Source organism: Vulpes vulpes, chromosome 2, assembly GCF_048418805.1.
Source record: "Vulpes vulpes isolate BD-2025 chromosome 2, VulVul3, whole genome shotgun sequence".
Classification (NCBI taxonomy): domain Eukaryota; kingdom Metazoa; phylum Chordata; class Mammalia; order Carnivora; family Canidae; genus Vulpes; species Vulpes vulpes.
Genome location: NC_132781.1, coordinates 32900277 through 32924647, shown reverse-complemented (window position 1 = coordinate 32924647; position 24371 = coordinate 32900277). Strand labels below are relative to the sequence as shown.

The 24371-nt window shown below is 37.0% G+C and overlaps 1 protein-coding gene across 1 annotated transcript in view; it reads left to right on the top strand.

Annotated features, from left to right (window-relative positions):
• Nucleotides 1-24170, top strand: part of HSF5 (heat shock transcription factor 5) — a 47268-nt gene extending 23098 nt beyond the window's left edge. The window contains exons 5-6 of the mRNA XM_025996240.2: nt 463-640; nt 21909-24170. Coding sequence (XP_025852025.2) covers nt 463-640; nt 21909-21979 — 249 coding nt within the window. The 3' untranslated portion in view covers nt 21980-24170. The remainder of the gene's footprint in view (nt 1-462; nt 641-21908) is intronic.
• The last annotated feature ends 201 nt before the right edge of the window (nt 24171-24371 follow it).

Sequence of the window (24371 nt, the reverse complement as noted above, 5' to 3'; positions counted from 1 at the left end):
GCCTCTTTAAGACGAAGAATACAAAATGAGTAAAATTAAGTGTCCTGAGCTCCACTGACCTCACCCAACAGGATTATGCCAATGACCACTTCAATATTACCAACAAGTTGGAAATCTGATGGAAGGGATACCAGAGTGGAAAAAGATAGTGGTCTTAACCAATTGTGTGTGTGCATGTTACAAAAAATAATAATAAGCTTCATGGTTAATCTTCCTCTGGTCATAAGTAAATGTTTAACTCCATATACATTTTAATGGTTTATGCATGGGGAAAAAATATTTTACTACTGAATATTCAGATTAGTTCAACAAAATCAAAGGTAGTATCACTCATAAGAATGAAAAGCCTTTTACAGGTATGTTTGTTGGATCATGTTTCTGTACTAGATCTCCTCTGATAAAATATAACTTTTAGTAGATATTGGGGTAAATTCAGAATAATGAATGGGTTTAATATTTTAGGTGGATGCCAGTATAAAATGCCAGACCAATCCACCTGAGAATATCTTGCCTTCAGAACAGATGGGATTCCTTATTTCAGAAATGGGGCCTGCTAGCAAGCCTAGTAAAGAAGCAGGTTTATCCACTCCAGCCAGATACAGAGAGCGAAGAAGCAACTCACAGCAAGGAAAGTCCCCTGGTAAGGATTATTGTGCTCTAGAATACTAGAATTAGAACCATGGTGTAGAATTAATAAATGAATGACAGTTTTTTTCTGAGTCTTCATTTTTTATTCACAATTATACTATACTTATCACATTGCTTTTTTACATAACTATAATTTTAATTCTATATGTTTTCTTCATTGTCTTTATAAGGTATATGAAAGTTATTTTCCTAATATTGCACGTAAAAATTTGAGTTTTCAAAGAGACAAAACATATTAAGTAAACGCAAAGGAATTTGGGTTGTTTAACTTGGAGAAGGCAAGGATTAAGGGTGATTTAATAAGTGCTTCAGATGCCAAAGACTTTGTAATTATTGATGTACCTGTTCTCTTATTAACAGACTGTAGGGCAAGAGGGAATGTGCTTAAATTGTGGCAGAAAAGAATTAGATGGTCATTAATCACATTATCCTGAGCACATTATAAAGATAATATAAAGTGTGACTTTGTATCAGTGAGATCATTTTTCTTGTGGTTTGTGGGAACCCAGAATTAATGATTGCTTTAAGCACATAGAGTTGGTTCTACTGTTTCATTCATTCATTTATTTTAATTTTTTTAGGCAGTAGAGGGAGTGCACTCAAATGGAGAGGAGAGGGACAAAGGAAGAAAAACATTTTTTTTTTTTTAAGATTTATTTATTTGAGAGAGAGAGAGAGAGCACGTGCACATGAGCAGGAGGGCCAGAGGGAGAAAGAATCTTAAACAGACTCCATGCTGAAAGCAGAACCCAGTGCGGGGCTCTACCTCACCACCGCAAGATCACGACCTGAGCCAAATCCAGGAGTCGGACATTTAATAGACTATGCCAGAGGGAGAGAATCTTAAGTAAGCTCTATACTCAGCATGAACCCTGCTCAGGGGGCTTCAGTCTCATGATCCTGAGACCATGACCTGAGCTGAAATCAAGAGTCAGATGCTTAACTCAGTCACTTGGGTGACTGAGCTACCCAAGTGCCCCTGTACTGCTGTTTCTGAGGCAATTGGACAAAACCATTTTCAAAGAAAATAGTAACATCTAATAAAACATGTTTCTTTATGTGATCCAAAAACAAGTCATCAGAGTCTCCAGTGGCCAACTTTAATAATCTCAAATTATATATGTGTCAGAAGCATGCAATCCAGATAGAATTAATCAGGTCAGACAATCATTTTAGATTATAAAAATGGAAAAATATTGAGAAATTCTGTGAGAATTTCTCCAAAAAGTAAACTAATAGTGATATGATCAAGATCTTGCTTAGACTCATAGGATTCTTGCTGCAAAACACCTTTTAGATGAAGAACTATCTTTGCTCACTCATTTATTAAACTTATCTTGCACTGTCACTTTTAGTTGAATATATGGTCCAATCATGATGAAAGATTAAGATTTCTCACCACTGAAAATGTTTAAGACAATGGCATAGAATTTGAAGGTGGTTTATAAAAGGACAGTAACTAAATATTTACTGCATACCCATTTTTATGCCATAAACAAGGAAAGTGGTATTGTCATCACTTTAAAGATTGGGAAACTTAGGCTGGGAGAGGATAAGTAAGTTGTTCACAAACATAAGGTCACACGTTAATTAACGTACTTAGTATTCTACTCACAGTTATTCTGTTTATTGTATTATTGGATACACAAAACTTCTTTTTAATTAATTTTTATTGGTGTTCAATTTACCAACATACAGAAAAACACCCAGTGCTCATCCCGTCAAGTGTCCACCTCAGTGCCCATCACCCATTCCCCTCCAACACCCGCCCTCCTCCCCTTCTACCACCCCTAGTTCGTTTCCCAGAGTTAGGAGTCTTTATGTTCTGTCTCCCTTCCTGATATTTCCCAACATTTCTTTTCCCTTCCTTTATATTCCCTTTCACTATTATTTATATTCCCCAAATGAATGAGAACATACACTGTTTGTCCTTCTCCGATTGACTTATTTCACTCAGCATAATACCCTCCAGTTCCATCCACATTGAAGCAAATGGTGGGTATTTGTCGTTTCTAATTGCTGAGTAATATTCCATTGTATACATAAACCACATCTTCTTTATCCATTCATCTTTCGATGGACACCGAGGCTCCTTCCACAGTTTGACTATTGTGGCCATTGCTGATAGAAACATCGGGGTGCAGGTGTCCCGACGTTTCATTGCATCTGAATCTTTGGGGTAAATCCCCAACAGTGCAATTGCTGGGTCATAGGGCAGGTCTATTTTTAACTCTTTGAGGAACCTCCACACAGTTTTCCAGAGTGGCTGCACCAGTTCACATTCCCACCAACAGTGTAAGAGGGTTCCCTTTTCTCCGCATCCTCTTCAACATTTGTTGTTTCCTGCCTTGTTAATTTTCCCCATTCTCACTGGTGTGAGGTGGTATCTCATTGTGGTTTTGATTTGTATTTCCCTGATGGCAAGTGATGCAGAGCATTTTCTCATGTGCATGTTGGCCATGTCCATGTCTTCCTCTGTGAGATTTCTCTTCATGTCTTTTGCCCATTTCATGATTGGATTGTTTGTTTCTTTGCTGTTGAGTTTAATAAGTTCTTTATAGATTTTGGAAACTAGCCCTTTATCTGATATGTCATTTGCAAATATCTTCTCCCATTCTGTAGGTTGTCTTTTAGTTTTGTTGCCTGTATCCTTTGCTGTGCAAAAGCTTCTTATCTTGATGAAGTCCCAATAGTTCATTTTTGCTTTTGTTTCTTTTGCCTTTGTGGATGTATCTTGCAAGAAGTTACTGTGGCCAAGTTCAAAAAGGGTGTTGCCTGTGTTCTCTTCTATGATTTTGATGGATTTTGTCTCACATTTAGATCTCTCATCCATTTTGAGTTTATCTTTGTGGATACACAAAACTTTTAAGTTTCATGTAGTCTTTCTTATTTATTTATGTATTTATTTATGTATTTATTTATGTATTTATTGGGTAGTTTTGTTTTTTGTTATTTCACGTTTTTTTGTTTTGTTTTGTTTTTGTTTTGTTTTGCTTTTGTTGCCTGTGCTTTTGGTGTACTATCCAAGAAATCATTGCCAAGTCCAATGTCATAAAGTTTTTCTCTATGTTTTCTTCTAGGAGTTTTATAGTTTAGGTCTTAAACCTAGGCCATTAGTCCCTTTTGAGTTAATTTTTGTATATGATGTAAGATAGGGTCCAACTTCATTTTTTTGCATGTGGATATACAGTTTTCCTAGTACCATTTGTTGAAGAGATTGTCTTTTCCCCATTGAGTGGCGTTAGCATCTTAGTGGAAGATCATCTGGATCATATAAGTGAGCATTTGCTTCTGGTCTCCCTGTTCTAGACCATTGGTCTATTTGTTTGTGTGTATGCTAGTACCATATGATCTGTTTAACCTCTCAATTCTGGCCTTGTAGCACAAAACCAGCCTGGGTTGTGGAGCCTGGTCTGATGACCCATGAGATTGTGATCTGAGCCAAAACCAAGAGTTGGATGCACAGGTATCCCTATAGTAGAATAGAGAATACATAGGTGAATGGTTGTGGTGATATTCCAGTAAAGCTCTATTTACAAAAATAGGTGCTGGGAAAAAAAAATAGGTGCTGGGCCCAATTTAACCCAGAGGTCAGATTGCCACCACCTGAATTAAACTAACAGCTTTTTTTTCTGAACAGTAACAATGGAAACAAGAAAAGGGTAGAATCACATTTTTAATATACTGAAAGAAAACTGCAATCCTTGAAGTGTCTACCTAGCAAGAAGATCCTTCAAGAATGATGGGCAGCCCCAGTGGCGCAGCGGTTTAGTACTGGCTGCAGCCCAGGGTGTGATCCTGGAGACCCGGGATCCAGTCCCACATCAGGCTCCCTGCATGGTGCCTGCTTCTCCCTCTGCCTGTGTCTCTGCCTCTCTCTCTCTAGCTCTGTCTCTATGAATAAATAAATAAAATCTAAAAAAAAAAAAAAGAATGAAGGCAAGGTGATGAAAACACTTTTAGATAAACACAAAATTGAGAGATGTGCCACAGCAGGTCAGCACTAAAGGAAATTGCACAGGGTGTTCTTTGGGTAGAAGGAAACTATGGTAAAGGTATTGATTAATATGGGCTTTGATGAATCAAGAGTACATACTGTAGTTTCTAGGGAAATCACCAACACAATAGAAATAATCCAAAAGAAGGCAGGAAAGGAGGAAGAAAGATAGGAAAATAAAGAACACAAAGAGAAAACATAAAATGGTGGATCTAGATTCAGCCAGTACAATGATTATATGTAAATGGTCTTAAAACTTTAATTCAAAGGCAGAAATTGCTAGAATGGATGAAAAAGCAAACTCCTATAATAGGCTGGCTATGTAGGTTGAAAGTAAATGGGTGGGAAAAGATACAACATGCAAACAGGAAGTATGAGAAGGCTGGTATGGTTGTTTTTAAATAGATAAAACAGATTTTAAGACAGTATTATTAAGAGGGTCTGTATCATAATGATGAACAGTTCATCACAGAAGCATATCTATTATAGATGTGTTTCTGTGTAATAAAAGCTTCAAAATATATGAAGCAAGAATTGACAAAAGGAGAAACAGACAATTCCTCAATATAGTAGGATATTTTTTAAAAGATTTATTTATTTTGGATCTTGTGTATGTGGGGGGTGAGGCAAAAGCAGATAATCTTCCAGTTTTAGTGTATGTGCTGCCAAAGTGAGCACAAGGAGAGAATCTTCAAGCAGACTCCCCACTGAGTGTGGAGCCTGGTCTGATGACCCATGAGATTGTGACCTGAGCCAAAACCAAGCTCAACCAACTGAGCCACCCAGGTTTCCCTATAGTAGAATATTTTAACATACTATCTAAGTAATTGATAAAGTACCTACAAAAAATATTAGTAAAGACATAGAAGATCTGAGCAACATAATCAGCCACCTTGATCTAATTGGCATTTATAGAATATTGTATCCAACAATTTGAGAATATGCATTATTTTCAAGTGCATGTAGTACATTCACCAAGATAGGTCATATACTGGGCCATAAAACAAGTATCAATAAATTCATAAGCATTATAATTATACAAAGTGTATTCTCTGAATACAACAGAATTAAATTAGCAATCAGTAACAATTGAATGCCTGGGTGACATAGTCAGTTAAACATCTGATTCTTGGTTTTAGCTCAGGTTGTGATCTTTGGGTCATGAGATTGAGCCCTGTGTTGGGTTCTGTACTTAGCATGGAGTCTGTTTGAGATTCTGTCTCTCCTCTCCCTTTCTTGCTCATGCTCTCTTCCTCGCTCTCCCTAAGATGAATAAATAAATATTGAAAAAAAGATTTATAGTGGCAATAAAGTAGCTAGAAAAACCTCTAACATCTGGAAATATAGTGACAGACATACTTCTAAATAATTTGTAACTCAAAGACAAAATCTCAAGAAAAATTAGAAAATATTTGGAACTGAGTGACAATGAAAACACGTTAGTTTGTGAGATGAATCTAAAACAATGTTAGCATGAAATGTGTAACTTTATTTATTATTATTATTTTAAAAAGATTTTATTAATTTGAGAGCACAGGCATGGGCAAGGGACAAGCAGACTTCCTGCTGAGCAGGGAGCCTGATGCAGGACTGATCTTAGGCTTCAGGATTATGACCTGAGCTAAAGGCAGACACTTAACTAAGCCACCCAGGCATCCACATTTTTATTTTTTAAAGATTTATTTATTTTAGAAAGAGCACACACGTATACGAGTGGGGGTAGGGGCAGAAGGAGAGAATCTTCAAGCAGACTCCCTACTGAGCATGGAGCCAGATGTGGGGCTCAGTATCACGACCTATGAGATCATAACCCATGAGATCATGACCTGAGCCAAAACAAAGAGCCAGATGCTTAACTGATCCACCCAGGTGCCCCAAAATGTATAGCTTTAAATGCTAGTATTAGAAAAGAACTAAGACCTAAAATCAGTGACCTGAAGTTTCACTATAGGAAACTAGAAAAAGGAGCGCCTGGTGGCTTGGTTAAGTGTCTGCCTTCAGCTCAGGTTGTGGTCCTAGGGTCCTAAAGATCTAGTCCTTGTGTCAAGCTCCCTGATCTGCAGTGAGTCTACCTCTCCCATGCTCATGTTCTCTCTCTCAAATAAATAAAATCTTAAAAAAAAAGAAACTAGAAAAAAAAAGAGGAAAGTAAACCCAAAATAAACACGAGGGAGGAAATTATAAAAATAAGAGCAGAAATCAATTAAATAGAAAACAGTTGAGAAAATGAACAAATATAAAACTGGCTCTTTGAAAAGATCAACAAAATTGAGAAACCTCTAGCTAGACTGATCAAGAAAAGAAGAGAACCCAAATCATAACTATCAAGAATGAAAAAGGGATTACCACCTCAGAATTTATGGATATTAAAAGGATAACAATACTGGGGAATAGTCTTACATCAATGAACACGACTTAAATGGAATAAACATATATTTTGAAAAATACTACTTACCAAAATTCATACAATAGCCAGATGAATAATAGTCCTACATCTATTAAGGAAGTTGAATTGGTTATCAAAGACTTTCCTCAAAATTAAGAATCCTCATGATGACTTAAATAGATACAAAGAAGGCACTTGACAAAATTCAGCACTTATTCATAGTAAAAACTCCAAACAAAGTAGGAATAGTAGAAAATTTCTCAAGCTGATAAATAGCACCTCTAAAATATGTATAACAAAGATCATATTTAATGGTGAAAGACTATATGTGTCAGAGACTGGGAACAATGCAAGGATACCCACTTTTACCACTTGTATTCAGTATTATACTGGTGGGGTTTGTAATAGCAAGAAAAAGAAAAGTCATAAAGATTGAAAAGGAAGAAGTAAAAGTATTTGTAGATGATATGATTACTTATGTAAAAAGATCTAGGGAATCTACAAAGCAATGGCTGGAACAAATAAATGAATTTAGCAAGGTTGTAGACATAAGATTGATATATACAAAAATCAATTGTATTTTTCTAAACTAGCAGCACACAATTGGAAAATGAAATTAAAAAAAAAACAAACACAATAAGACCAAAATCATAAGTTACCTAAGAATAAATTGAACAAAAGATATCTAAGACCTCTACATTGATAACTATAAATTTTGCTGAAAGAAATTAAAGAAGAGGGATCCCTGGGTGGCGCAGCGGTTTGGCGCTGCCTTTGGCTCAGGGCACGATCCTGGAGACCCGGGATCGAATCCCACGTTGGGCTCCTGGTGCATGGAGCCTGCTCCTCCCTCTGTCTATGTCTCTGCCTCTCTCTCTCTCTCTCTGTGTGACTATCATAAATAAAAATTAAAAAAAAAAGAATATACTTATAAAAAAATTAAAGAAGACATAAAAGGAAAGATATGCCATATTCATAGATAAAAATATCCAATTTTGTTAAAGTGACAGTTTTTCCAAATTGATCTATAAACTCAGTGCAATCTCAATCAGACTTCCAGTAGACTCTTTTTTTTTTTTTAAATTACAAGCGGATTCTAAGATTTAAAAGAAAATGCAAAAGTCAGAGTTACCAAGGCAATTTTCAAAAACAGAAGGTTAGAAGAGATTTTATCTGATTTCAAGACTTACCATAAAGCTACAATAATTAAAATAGTTTGACATTGGTGAAAAGATAGACGTATAAAAAAAAAAAGATAGACGTATAGATGAATGATACAAAATAGTCCAGAAATAGATCTGTACATATGAGGTCAACTGATTTTCAACTATGATGCCAAGGCAACGCAGTGGAGAAAGAAAGTCTTTTCAACAAAAATTAGCATTGATCCATACCTCCATAAATAAAAATTAACTTAAAATGAATTATAGACCTAAATATAAAACCCAAACATATAAAACTTTTTTTTTATTGTTAAGATTTTATTTATTCATGAGAGAAAGAGAGAGCCAGAGGCACAGGCAAAGAGAGAAGCAGGCTCCCTGCAGGAAGCCCGAAGTGAGACTCAATCCCAGGACTCCAGGATCACGCCTTGGGCCAAAGGCAGGCACTCAACTGCTAAGCCACCCAGGCATCCCAAAAAAACTTCTTGAAAAAAAATAAGAAAAAAAGTTTTACTATTTTGGAGTGGACAAAGATGTCTTAGAACACAAAAAGCATGATTAATAAAGAAAAAATTGATAAATTGGATTTCATCAGAATATAAGACTTTTGCTCTTTGAAAGACACCATTAAGAAAATGAAAAGGCAAGCCATAGTCTAATAACAAAGATTGATAACACATATGTCAAAACAAAGGACATGTTTAGAATGTAACAAGAACTCTTATAAAGTAATTAAAAAATGGGAGGAATATATGAAAGACGTTTCACAAAAGATATACAAGTGGGCAATAAGCACATGAAGAAATATAACATATTTAATCATCAGGGAAGTCAGATTAAAACTATAACGAGGGACAGCCCAGGTGGGAATTTAGGAATTCCACTCTTAGGAATATCTCCTACAGAATTCACTATTGTGTCATTTACGATAGCAAAAATTTGGAAAAAGCATAAATGCCTGACAAGAGGAACCTAGATATTATGAAAAAATTAAATACTATGCAACCATTTAAGAGTATAAAGTAGCTTGGTATATTGTTACCTGGAAAGATAGTAGGTGTTCATAATATGTTAAGTGGATGAAACAAGTTGCAGCACAGTATGTCTGAGACAACTTCCTTTCTAGAAAGAAAAAAGTATATACTATGTAATTATAGAAAAAATATGGAAGTATATGATGAACTGATTCATGTAACAGTGATTACCTCTGGGAAAGTAGAATTGGAAGTGTAGAGAGGAACTATTTTGCCATACACATGGATATACACAATGGTGGGATAATGGAAAATTTTCACTCCTTTTTCTGTTTTTTTCTAGATTTTTAAAATTGAAAAAGAATTAAAAATATTTAAAATTGTTTAAATATTTTAAAGTGTTCCTGTAGTATAAGTATATAAGCATCAAAATAATAGGAATGGGAAATTTAAAGAATTTTTTTTAAAGATTTTATTTATTCATGAGAGACACAGAAAGAGAGAGAGAGAGAGATTGGGGCAGAGACACAGGCAGAGGGAGAAGCAGTCTCCATGCAGGGAGCTTGACGTGGGACTTGATCTCGGGTCTCCAAGATCACGCCCTGGGCTGAAGGCAGGTGCTAAACTGCTGAGCCACCCAGGGATCCCCTTAAATAATATTTTGGAAAAACATTTATATCCCATTTATTTTTTAAAAAGATTTATTTATTTGAGAGAGAGTGAGAACATGCAGTGGGGAGGGGCAGAGGGCGAGAAACTTATACAAACTCTACACTGAGCATGGAGCTTGATGTAGGGCTCGATTTCATGACCTTGAGATCAGGACCTGAGCTGAAACCAAGAGTAGATGCTACACTTACTGCACTACCACGTGTCCCTGTATCTCACTAACTTGACTTTTGAGGTTTAGATATGATTGACTCAAGCTGACCTTATTTCACACCTAAAATGCTTTTCCAAGATTTTATAGAATTTTTAGAGCTTATAGTGGCTTTTAGTTTTAAAGTTTCTGTTTGTTTTATTCCAAATGAATCCATTTCTCACCTTTTACAGCTCTTCTCTCTTGTCTGCTCCATCCTGTACCAGATGTAGAACTTAGCCCTCCTCCTTTGATTTCTACCCTCCCCTAAGCATTTACATTAGGCATTTGTATGTGTTCAGTACTTTTCTGAAGATTAGGAGAAGTAGGAAGGTTTGCATTTAGAATACTGCAAATAATTTTAAATGGAATGTTATCCATCTTTTTTTTTAAAAGATTTTATTTATTTGAGAGAGAGAGAGCACACATGTGCGTGCACAAGTCGGTAAAGAGCAGAGGGAGAAGGACAAGCAGATTCCACCCTGAGTTCAGAGTCCAACGCGGGGCTCAATCTCATGACCCTGAGGTCATGACGTGGGCTGAAATCAAGAGTCAGATGCTTAACTGACTGAGCCACCCAGTACCTCTCCATCTTTCTTTTTAAAAGGCCTTCAGTTACTTTACCACTTTCTCACCTTTCCCTGTCACTAATCACTATGGCCTTCACCATGTTGTCATCTTTCCTTGTACTAGCAGTATACCCTCTCTTCTCTGGTCTTTTTTTTCTTACTTAAGGAGAGAAGTTAGGTGTTTCTTCTCTTTCCTAATGTCTTTGAGGCTTTATCTTCCCCAACCAAAACAACCTGTTAAAATACAGTATCTGAAAAAAAAAAAAAAAAAAAGATATGGTATCTGCAAATACAGTTACCTTCTCAAGAGGAACTCTGGTACCTGCTGTTAAAATAATATTTTCATCTCTTTTACTATTATGGTTATAGATGTAACTGATAAAATAACACATTAATTATCTTTTTTGATTCTTTATGTTGGGTTTTTTTTTCCCCTAAGTAAAATCTTATCCTTTGGTCAGTGGTGTTGATAGCTAAGTCTTTATTTTTTATTTTTCATTTACTTGTGATAGTCACAGAGAGAGAGAGAGAGAGAGAGAGAGAGAGAGAGGCAGAGACAGGCAGAGGGAGAAGCAGGCTCCATGCACTGGGAGCCCGACGTGGGATTCGATCCCAGGTCTCCAGGATTGCGCCCTGGGCCAAAGGCACCGCTGTGCCACCCAGGGATCCCTGATAGCTAAGTCTTAATTGACCTTGCCTTCCTGCTGTGAAATAGAAGAGTTGTGACATATTGACAGTATTAGAACATCTAATCACATTTCCATTTTATTAGGGGCAAGGAGGAAATGACTTATGCTTAAGCTAGAACCTCTTTGCTAAAAAGTTAGCTTTTGTAATGAGAATGTAAGCAGAAATACAATTCATGAAGTATACATTTATTCTACCTTGTTAGAACTTAACCTAACAGTCTGTGAAAACGTGGCTGTATATAAGGTTCTATGGGATTAGAAGACCTTAACCAAAGTCAGTGTTACGATTTTTATACTATCTACTATAGGCGATATGGCATAGTTGATAGGAAGAAAGCTTTTGGTAATAAAAAACCCCGCTACATTAAAATTAAAAGCTAAATTAAATAAAAGTTCTAAATTAAAATCTAGAAGCATTTACCATGGTAATTTTGGATATATTTGCTTTACTGGGCCTCAGTTTCTTCATCTATAAAATGAAGATAATGATGATATAAAACCTATAACCAGCCTGGTATAGTGCCTGGTACATAGAAATTAACCAGTACATGGTAACAATGGAATTTTAGCAATAATTATTTTCATAATACTTATTATGTTTATTACTGTTAAATGCTTTTCAGATTACTGGTATCACTTTATTTTTTTTTAATTTTTTTTATTTTTATTTATTTTTAATTTTTTATTTATTTATGATAGTCACACAGAGAGAGAGAGAGAGAGAGAGAGAGGCAGAGACACAGGCGGAGGGAGAAGCAGGCTCCATGCACCGGGAGCCCGATGTGGGATTCGATCCCGGGTCTCCAGGATCGCACCCTGGGCCAAAGGCAGGCGCCAAACCGCTGCGCCACCCAGGGATCCCTACTGGTATCACTTTAAATTCATGTGGGTTCCTGGTGTTGCCAGCATCCTATATTTCCTTAGGATATTCCCCATTTTCCAAAGCCATTCTACTGTATCTTCTCTGCTCCTTCTAACACCCTCCTCTTTTCATTCTCAGCTGTGATCTTTTCTTACTGAGAACATAGAAGCAACTAGAAGAGAATTTTCATATTTTCCTACCAACAAATCTATCACTCTGTCTCCAGTTATAACCCCACACTCTGCCTTTCCTCCTATTACAATGAAAAAAGGCCCATCCTTCCATTCGTGTACAGAATCCCATCTACTTCTGTGTACTTAATGGACTTAGCACTTACAGTTATCCCCCTTTACTCTTCAATAATCGCTTTTTACCTTTTATGTAAGATAATTCCCATCACCACACAAACATGCCATCTTAGGTTCTATGATAAAAGAAATTTCTTTCGCCTTTCCTTCATTCATATCTCCATCCTGCTATTACTCCATTTTTTGTGTTTCTCTTAGAGAAAAGCTCCTTGAAAGCATATCCTTTCCTCATTCGACTTTTCATTCCTGTTACTCAGCTGATACTGCTCATATCAAGGTTTCCACTGAGTGCCACATTGCCAGGTTCTCAGTCCCCATTTTGCTGTACCTCAGTGGCATTTGAAGAGACCACTTCACCCTTCCTGAACTACTTTCTTCGCTTGGCTTCTGCAATATCACCCATTCCTGGTTTTCCTTCACTTTCACTGGCCACTCTATAGTTTCTTTTACTTAATCTTTTTTTGTCTTTCCTGACTTCTAATTATTGATGAGTCCCAGAACTCCATTCTTGTACCTCTTTTCTTCTCTATCAGTTCCTAGGTAATTCCAACCAGTCTCATTGCTTTTATTATCATCTGTGTAGTGACGACTCCTAAATTTATATCTTAAATCTCAATTTTCTCTGAATTCCAGATTTGCATACCTTATTGCCTAAACTACATCTTTGTTTAGATGTTCCATAGGACATGTCCCATATGTTCCAAACTTAGTATATTCCACCCTTTCCCTAATTTCTTATTTTAGGAAATAGCACTTCTAGTCTCCAGTCAGCCAAAAATCTTGACTCTGTTCTCTCACATTCAACCCCCATCAGCAAATTCTATCAGCTTAGAATCAGTATAGGTCTAGAATCTGACCATTTCTTAACACCCTTGCATTCTATCACCATGGTCTGAGCACTGCCATCTAGATGACTACAGTAGCTTCTTAACCAGTTTTCCTGCTCCACTGTTGGCCCCTAAAGCCTTTTCCTCGCACAGCAGTCATCCTTTTAAAACATTAATTATTTCCCTGTTTAAAATTTTCCAGTGGTTTTATATCTTATTTAGAATAAAATCTAAAAATCCTTATAGTGGTCTGCAAGATGCTCAATGATATGGCTCCTGGCAACTGCTCTGACCTCATCTACCACCTTGTGTCCTCCTCATCTATTCAAGCCCCAGCAGTCTCTTCACTAGTCTTTGAACACACCAAACACATTCTTGCCTTCACACTTGCTGTTCTCTGTGCCTGAAATATGCTTCACCCAGATATTTACATGGCTTGTTCCTTTATTTCATTCAGTTCTCTTCTCAGATGCCAGCTCATCATAGAAATCTTCCTGACCGTGCTATCTTGAATAGCACTATTCCCCATGTCCTACCCTCCTTCAATCTCTATTCTTTATCTCTTTTTGTTTTTCTTTTATAGTGCTTATCACTAGTTTGCATTTTCTATTTATTATTTTTCTTGTCTCTTGATGAGGGCAAGGACTAGCTCAACACCAAGAGGTTAGCTGTGGCCTTCAATGTTTGTTAAGTGAATGAATCGCTTTTTCCCCACTTTTACTGATCTACTTTTTAAAAAAATCCTTGGAAAAAAAGCAATTAAAAAATTATGGTAAAATATACATAGCCCTTCAGTTTACCATCTTAACCATTTTTTAAGTGTATTGTTCCCTGGCATAAGTACATTCACATTGTGCTGCTCCTATCGCCACCATTCATCTCCAAAACTCTTTTCATTTTACAAAACTGAAACTCTGTACTCATTAAACAATAACTCCATATCCCCCCACTCCCACCACTAGAAACTACTATTTTACTTTCTGTCTCTCTGAGCAATCTTTTAATTAACCACCAAAAGATAAATTTTGAACACATGAGGAGTCAAACCACACCCCAGGTTTCTTTTAACAAGTACTTATTTGAACAACTGCCATGGGCTTGGTACCATGCTGGGTACACTAGGGACATACAAATAGTGTCTTCTATAGTTCTTTTCTTCTGGAACCTAGAATTGTGTGTCTTGCTAAGATGCCATTTCATATCTTGTTATTATGCTCTGACATTTAAAATTGAGATATAGGTGCACTTGGGTGGCTCAGTGCTTGAACATCTGCCTTCAGCTCAGGTTGTGATCCTGGGGTCCTGGGATTGAGTTCCATATCAGGCTCCCTGTAGGGAGCCTGCTTCTCCCTCTGCCTGTGTCTCTGCCTCTCTCTGTGTCTCTCATGAATAAATAAATACAGTATTTTAATTCAATCAAACTGAGATATGTTTGATTATGAATTTTATTTTTTGTAGCCATTTTCTGCTTTCCTTGTCTTTTTGGTTATTTTAAATTAATAGGAAAATATACATTTTTAGATAAAATTCACAAAACATAAAATTAACCATTTTAAAGCGCAAAGTTCAGTGGCTTTAGTATATTGACAATGATGTGCAACCTCTACCTCTTTCTAGTTCCCAAACATTTTTCATCACTCCAAAAGAAAACCCCATATTCACTAAGCAGTTATTCCTATTGCTTCCTCCCCCAAGCCCTTGGCAGCCACCAATCTGTGTTCTATCTCTATGGATTTACCTCTTCTGGGATATTTCATAGAAATGAAATCATGCAATATATCACCTTTTGTGTCTGGCTTATTTCACTTAGCATAATCTTTTCAAGATTCATCCACATTGTAGAATTTGTATCAGTTTTCTTTTTATGGTGAAGTAATATTACATCATATATATATTTCACATTTCATTTATCCATTCATCGGCTGATGGACGTTTGGGCTGTTTTGGTTATTGAGAATAGTGCTATGAACATATGTGTACATGTATTTGAGTATCTGTTTACAAGTCTTTTGGGTGTATACTTAGGAGTGGAGTTGCTGGGTCACATGGTAATTCTAACTATTGACCAAATTATTTTCCATAATAGCTGCAGCATTTTACATTCCCTACTGCAATGTATAGGGTTCCCATTTTTCCATATCCTCATTAGCACTTGTTGTTTTTCACTTTTTATTATTGTTAGAGCCATCCTAGTAGGTATGAAGTGGTATCTTGTTTTGGTTTTGATTGCATTTCTCTAATGATTAGTGATGTTGAACAGCTCTTCATATGCTTCTTGGCCATTTGTATATCTTCTTTGGAGAAAAGATCATTTTTTTACAACTATTATAGCAGTATTCTATTTGATGAAATCTTCCAATTGAGTTAAATCTCTCTGGATTATAGCCCTAGTGAGTGCTACAACTTAGTAAACTATGGCCTGTGAACCAATCTAGCGCACTCCTGTTTTTATATGGCCTGCAAGCTAAGCATGGTTTTTACATTTTGAATGGTTGGCAGGAGGGGGTGGGGAATCAAAAGAAGAATAGTTCAGACACATAAAAATGATATGAAATTCCAATTTCAGTGTCTATAATAAATTTTAATTGGAACACACAGCCACACCCGTTCATTGACATATTGTCTGTGACTGCTTTCACACTACGACAGCAAAGTTAAGCAGTTAAGGCCATATGGACCACAAAGCCCAAGATATTTACTACCTGGCACTTTACAGAAAAATTTTGCCTACTGTGTATCTTATTCTGTTTAGGTTGCTATACCACAAATCCTATAGAGCAGCTAGCTTATTATAAACAACAGAAACTTATTTCTCAGTTCTGGAGGCTGGGAAGCCCAAGATTAAGGCATAGTAAATTCAGTGTCTGGTGAGAGCCTGTGTTCTTGATCACAGGGGGCCATCTTCTTGCTGCCTCTCATATAGCAGATGGATGAGGGAGCCATCTGGGGTCTCTTTTACAAAGACATTAATATCATTCATAAAGTTCCACTCTCATGACCTAATGACCTCCCAAAGTTCCTGCTTTCTAACACCGTCACACTGGGGTTAGGTCTCAACATAAGAACTTCGGGGAGATAAGCATTCAGTCTATTATTGCACCTGTATTAGGAAGTCCTTGTTCTTTGCTTCTAATCCTTGATGACCAGAGAAACCTTTAAGAGAGTAAGGAGGTACTTGTGAGGAGGGCTCAAAATCAACTAGTGTTCAGTTTAGATGACCAAATGTTTTTTATTTTGATATTGAACTCCAAGATTGAAGTAGTAATGATAGGAACCAAATGTAAACTTCCTAAAGTATCCCTTACATTTCAAATGTCACTATCATTAGGATTATCTCCCCTCAATAAGGTTTCAACTCTTACAATACATTATTTATGATAGAAAATAAAGAAATTTCATGAAATCACCTCTGAAGACTCCTTTGGTTCCAAAATCTAAAACACTATGATTCTAACGTTAACTGTTGAAATGTCATTATGTTGTTTAATATCCCATTGAACAGAGGCATCCGGTATTCTAGAACTTCTCAGTGCCCTTCTATAACTGAATTATTTTGAAAATGTATCTACCCCCCAAAAAAAAGAAAAAAAAGAAAATGTATCTGCCCTGTTTAAGTAGGAGCATCTTCTCACACTTTAACCTTTCTTTGAAATTTTTTCAAATAAGAGACTTCAAGTTAAGTATCCAGACTGTTTTGATTTCAATAGATTGTATTTAGTTAGAAGGAAATTGTCAATTACAGTCACTACCATGCTGTTTGTAGGCTTTTTGAGCACATGTTAACTTAAAAAAATATGGTTTGGATAAAAAATACCAAGAAGTAAAGAAAACTAGATTCACTTATGCTCCTCCAATTTCTGTAATACCATCCTAAACTGGATTTACTTAAGTATTAATCTTATGGTGAATCTATATTCCTGTTTTGATGGGATATTTACTTTCTGGTTGAAGGAAATGGAATGTTTATAAGCAAAGTTGTTGTCATTCCTAAAGAACGATCTTCCCACTTTGTAGCTATTGGATTTTGGATGAGATTTCATTAAGATAATCACTCCGAAGCCCTAGAGGGTGCTCTCAATAGGAATGAACTTTCCCCAACAAGTAGATGCAATGCAAAGGCCCTCAAGGCCTTTCAGCTCTCAAACCAACTGAGCTACCGTCCATCCGTCATCCGCAAATACTTACCTTCTCTGATGAGTATGCAAGCTTTTCTTCTAAAGGAAGTCATCGAGGCTCCTTCCACAATTTGGCTATTGTGTCCATCGAAAGATGAATGGATAAAAAAGATGTGGTTTATGTATACAATGGAATATTACTCAGCCATTAGAAACGACAAATACCCACCATTTTCAGACGTGGATGGAACTGGAGGGTATTATGCTGAGTGCAGTAAGTCAATCGGAGAAGGACAAACAGTGTATGTTCTCATTCATTTGGGGAATATAAGTAATAGTGAAAGGGAATATAAGGGAAGGGAGAAGAAATGTGTGGGAAATATCAGGAAGGGAGACAGAACATAAAGACTCCTAACTCTGGGAAACGAACTAGGGGTGGTGGAAGGGGAGGAGGGCGGGGGGTGGGGGGGAATGGGTGACGGGCACTGAGGGGGACACTTGACGGGATGAGCACTGGGTGTTATTCTGTATGTTGGTAAATTGAACACCAATAAAAATTAATTTATTAAAAAAAATAAAGGAAGTCATCTAAACCTCTAGTAGCACCAGGCTAGTTTATATTTTTGCATAGTTTTATTGGTCTCTATGGCCCCACACTTTTATTTATTTATTTATTTATTTTTATTTTTTATTTATTTATGATAGTCACACACAGAGAGAGAGAGAGAGAGAGAGAAGCAGAGACACAGGCAGAGGGAGAAGCAGGCTCCATGCACCGGGAGCCCGACGTGGGATTCGATCCTGGGTCTCCAGGATCGCGCCCTGGGCCAAAGGCAGGCGTTAAACCGCTGCGCCACCCAGGGATCCCCTGGCCCCACACTTTTAAAAAGATTTTGTTTATTTATTTGACAGAGCATAAGCAGGGTAAGCAGCAGGCAGAGGCAGAGGGAGAGGGAGAAGCAGGCACCCCTCCCCCCCAGCAGAGAGCCTAACATGGGGCTTGATGGGGATCATGACCTGAGCCAAAGGCAGGTGCTTAACCAACTGAGCCACCCAGACATACCTACCTAGTCACTATACTCTTTTCAACTGGCAACTTTGTTAATGAAGGAAGCTCATTTTAATAAAATTACTATGTTTAGATGCTCGTTATTAGAAGCTGTGTGCCAAATGCTATTTAAAGCCCAGCCATTAAGGTTAAGAGGGTTTGTTGCTCACATTACTTTACATAACTCATTCTGAGGGTGTTATAGAGCCATGCAGGGTATTGCTATTTTAAATATTCCTGTCTGTGATGTGTTCTTGTCCATGATTTAAACATATCGATGTGATAAAGTCATAATAAGCATGATGAATGACATTTATTCACCGAAAAAAGAGAGTTCATTGCTACTATTCTTCAGTCTGCCTCCCTTTGTGAAATTTGTAGTGGCTTTACTAGCCTTTACCTTTAACATGTTCCATTACCGAATGGCCTGTGCTTCCTTCTCATATGGAGCTGAGGTATTTGAAGAATGTTCATAATTAGGTGTTTCTCCTACATCTTTCCGTCAGCTTTTAGAGATCCTAATGCCTAGGTAGCACTTCACACCAATTAAATCAGAATGTTGGAAGGTAAGAGCCTTAGGCATCAATATTTTTTAAAAGATCCCCAGTGATTCCAGTGTGCAACAAGGTTTAGAAACCACTGGCTTTACTTACTAACCATATAGCTTAGAGGAGAGCTTCTTGCTCCTGGTATCAATTTATCCCTAAGGATTAATTAAATGACTTTATAATAATACACTTTACTTGAAAAAAATGTTATATAAATATAAGACAGTACTGTATTTTGTTATTATATAGACTATAAAGTAGCACTTTTGTGGTAAAATATGCATAACAAAATTTACCACATTAACCATTTTGTACAGTTCAATGGCATTAAATACATTCACATTGTTGCACTATTATCACCACCATCCATCTCCAGAACTTTTCTCATCTTCCTAAACTGAAACTGTGTCCATTATACAATAATTCCCATAATAGCCTGCAGCCTGTGGCAACCACTATGCCCACTTTCTGTCTCTATAAATCTGACTGCTCTAGGTACTCGTATAAGTGGAATTATACAGTATTTATCTTTTTGTGACTGACTCATTTCAATTAGCATATCTTCAAGGCTCAACCATGTTGTAGCATGTGTCAAAATTTTGTAATTTTTTAAGGCTAATATCTCAGTGTATGTATATACCACATTTTTAAATCCATTCATCTGCCCTTGGATACTTGGACTGCTTCTATCTTTTGGCCATTGTGAATAATGCTGCCATGATTATGGATGTACAAGAACTGAATCTTAAGTGATAAATTGATGGTATGTTTTCCCTCTATAAGAGGCTCATCTGGATAAATTGTTTATTCTTTTTTTAAAGAAGATTTTATTTATTTATTCATTAGAGATACAGAGAGAGAAGAGCAGAGACATAGGCAGAGGGAGAAGCAGGCTCCATGCAGGGAGCCCAATGTGGGACTCAATCCCGGGACTCCAGGATCACGCCCTGGGCCAAAGGCAGGCACTAAACCACTGAACCACCCAGGGATCCCCTCTTTTTTTTTAAGATATTTTTTTAAATTTGAGAGCGAGAGCACGAGCAGGAGGTGCGGGGGACAGGGAGAAGCATGCTCCCCTCTGAATGGGGAGCTCAATGTGGACCTCAGTCCCAGGACCTTGGGATCATGACTTGAGCCAAAGGCAGATAAGTGCTTAACTGACTGAGCCACCCAGCCATCCAAATTGCTTGTTCTTTATGGATAGATTGTAGTGCAGTTCACCAGATGAGTTCACCTGCCCCTAGCGACTGGTCTGCCTCTTACAAGGTATGCAAAAATTAGTTATTATTCTGTATGCTTTCTGGATTTTCTCAAATGTGGTGGTAGAATTATTTTATTGAATCAGCGGGTCAGTCCCACAGAAGCTGTGTTCTAGAAATGTAATGATAAATAAATGTAATAATTCTAGTCTTGTGACTAGAATTAAATAAAGGAGTCATGCTATATAGTTTAGTTTAATTCCCAAATGGTTCTACAGCAAAATTGTAAACTGCAAAACAAACTGAAAAGGGTTCCGTGGTCTAGAAGTTATATAAACTAGAAGTACGTATGTTGCTCTAGAAGTTGAAAACTAATTAATTAGCTCGAGTCTAGAAGCCACATTAGGATCTTTTTACTTCTTTTTTTTTTTTTTTTTAATTTTATTTATTTATGATAGTCATACAGAGAGAAAGAGAGAGGCAGAGACACAGGCAGAGGGAGAAGCAGGCTCCATGCGCCGGGAGCCCGACGTGGGATTCGATCCCGGGTCTCCAGGATCGCGCCCTGGGCCAAAGGCAGGCGCCAAACCGCTGCGCCACCCAGGGATCCCAGGATCTTTTTACTTCTGCCAGTGTTACTAATGCCCCATAGCTCTACTTCTATACATGGTCTTAGTTTTTTGTATTGCAAAATCTAGTACCTGAGCTGAGAGTTCACTTTTTAGTTCTTTCCATTCTTTTCTTTTTTTTCTAAGATTTATGTTTTTATTTGGGATGGGGAGGGGCAACGGGAGGGGGAGAGAGAAACCCAAGCAGACTCTGCACTGAGCTCAGAGCCTGAGGTGGAGCCCTGAGGTCATGATCCTGAGATCACAACTTGAGTTGAAACCAAGAGTCTGACGCTTAATCAAGTACACCACCTAGGCATCCCTAGTTCTTTCCATTTTTAGTGAACCTTCTGTCTCTTGACTATGAGGGGTGTTTCTTTTCTACAGACAGTTCAGATAGGTGTTTCTACAAGAGATCAGCTGTGTTTTCAGTAAGTGGAAATTTTATGGAGTAAATCAACTTTGGAAAAATAGTGATTACTCATTTTAACATTGTATTTCTTTTTTTTTTTTTAAAGATTTTATTTATTTATTCATGAGTGACACACAGAGAGAGGCAGAGACACAGGCAGAGAGAGAAGCAGGCTCCATGCAGGGAGCCCGATGTTGGACTCGATCCCGGGTCTCCAGACTCAGGTCCTGGGCTGAAGGCGGCGCTAAACCGCTGAGCCACCGGGCCTGCCCTAACATTGTATTTCTGAAGGCACCACTTTTTCAATTCCCACAAGCCACCCACCCACTCATGCTTATAGTATCAAAGGAATGAATTTTGATTTATGTGTGTACATTTCACTTTGATCCCTTTGACACTTCTTAGTTTTTCATTTAAAATAAAAGGTAGTTGAAATGAAAAGAGGCTCAGACACATCACTGAAAAGAAAGAAACTGTATACTTTGTTGGTCTTACTCAGTTAACAATTGGCCTACATCTGTGTGCTTTAGAGTTACAGGGATGACCGAAAACTGAGACTCTGATGAGATAATATAGTTTGAGAACCAATTCTACATTTAAACATGAGCAACTTGTTCTTCTTGTCTGAAGACTTATCTATTGAATTCTGTAGTCCTAGAGGCTAAGAGTGAGTAAACAAACTTTCTTTCTTTTTAGATCTCCATCTGCTGGTGGACGTGGCCTGCAAGCAGGAGCACTTTCCAAAGGAGGAAGAATTAAAAGAGTGAGGAATGGATGACAAATGTGACATTGTGCACTAGCTGTAGCTGGAAGCAGATTAGCCTTGCACATGACACACTGTTGGGATTTTTTCAGTTCTGTTAAGGAAAAGTATTTTTGTTTTGTTAATTGAGAATTTTGTTAATTGAGAATTGGGACTTTTTTATTTGCTGCAGCTGTTCAGATTATTTACCTTGACAAACTACTAAACATCTAGCAGTCTTTTTTTTTTTTTTTTTTTTTTTTTGCTGCCCAGATCCCTTTCAAATGAAAAGTCCTGGCCTTCTGTTACAGTCAAGAAGCATCTAAAAAAACTGCTGCATCTATGGTACTGAAGAATAATCTGATGTGTGTGCTGATTTGCCATCTTGCCACTCTTAAACTGTAATCAGCACAACTCCAGTGGGGAGTTCAGTCTCTCTGGTTCAAGTCACAGTGTGATCCTTGTAGAGAAGATTGTGTGAGAAACAAAGGCATGTGAGGTCACCAAGATCACAGATCTAAATGGGTCAGGAATTCCAGGGAAGAAACTCTTCAGAAAGAGCTAATTTTCTAAGTGATTAACCAGGAAATGCTCTTACTTCCTAACCCAGCATTCTGTTTCAAAAGCAAGGCATCCAGACTTGGACCATCCATCACACTTAACAGCCCCTGATTCTTTTATATTAATGGGAGCATTCTTCTATTTTCATATCTTTCTTTAATTTTAATGATACATTATCATAAATGGTAAGAAGGTTTTGTTATATATCACTTATTTAAATGTCTTCTAAAGAAAAGTATTTAATTTGTTCATTATATTTATAAATGCTGGTAGATTTAAAAGGTTTAAAACTTTATATTTTTATTAATACTGAAGGATAGAAGGATAAAGGATGCATGTGTAAGATACTTATTTTGAAGGGGAAAATGTGTGAACAAAAACATTAAGCCATTTAACACTGTTTTCTTACTTTAGATTTTTATATTCAATACATATAAATTCTCATCTATATGAGATATTGTGTGCAAATTTTGGGAAAAACTGATTAATAGTCATTCACCAGAAGCTGTACCTCTGGCATTTTTAATAGTTTATGTCTGGTTTAAGCTTCTGAGAGAATTTTGGATAGTGGGATAGACCATAACATTTTTATTTTATCCCCTCTATAGGATTCTGAATTAAATAGTAGGATGTGGGACCGGTTTTTAGGAGAGGTATCTGGGGTGTCCACTTTATGTGGTTGATCCCTTACTTGCCCATCCAATGACAGCAAGAAACTTTATGATTTTAAAGTCTTTTAAACTGGCTAGAACTTTCTTATTGGATTCTGTTTCAATTATTCTAATAAGAATTGCAGAAACAAAAGGAAAGCCTAGGAATATGAAACTAAAAAGAAAAGGTACTTAGTGATATGACATAAATACTATGCTACTCTTTGTGAGTGTAACAATACATTTCTTAAATTGCATTGTGCCTTCCCAATGATGTCAAACTGTAGAAGTTTTACAGAGATAGTAGTTTTGTGGAAAAGAATGAGTTCTGTATTGGTCTACAGTGACTCAGTTCAGATATGAAAATAGGTTCTGAAAAGTGACCTGTTTGGTCCATCTGATTAGACTAGTTGATGTCCATGTGATGGGCATTTATTCATCTTTATTAGCAAGGTTTAAAAGATAAACAAATTATTAAGACTCTTCCATCTTTTAGCCACACTATGTATTTTGACAGAGTATGTGAAGAGGAGACCCAATTTCCAAATGAAGGAATTGTGCCTTTTTTCTGTCATGTCGCAAAGCTGATAAACTGTGTAGGTGACATTCCTTCCCTTAATATGCCTTTTGGCTTTGTATATGTTGAAAGAGATAATATCTTTTGAGGAATGTGTGTCAAACAGAAACCTTGGCATGGATTTGGTTTCAGTGGTTTTAAGGCTTAATTAATGAAATACCTTTATCAGCTTTCCAAACTTTTTTATATATGAACAAAACAGACCAAGGAGCTGGATCTCCTGCTATACTCACATGCCTGCTACCTATCAACTAAAGCTATCATCACTGACTTGGGAAAAATGGCAAAAGATCGAATAAATTCTTTGTGTGAATTAGCCAGTAGGGTCTGACATCTACTAACAAGGTTTCTGACTAGCACCTCAGTATTTCAGCACCTTAAGTATGATAAATTTCAATCAGTCAACAATAAAGTGAGTGTTTCAACAACTTGTCTTGCTTGTTTTTACTGTTTTATTGGTGATCAATAGAAACCTCAGTCATCATGACTATTATTAATAATAGCAAAATTTATTTATTTTTAAAATATTTTATTTATTTATTCATGGTAGACATAGAGAGAGAGAGAGAGAGAGGCAGAGACACAGGCAGAGGGAGAAGCAGGCTCCATGCTGGGAGCCCGACGTGGGA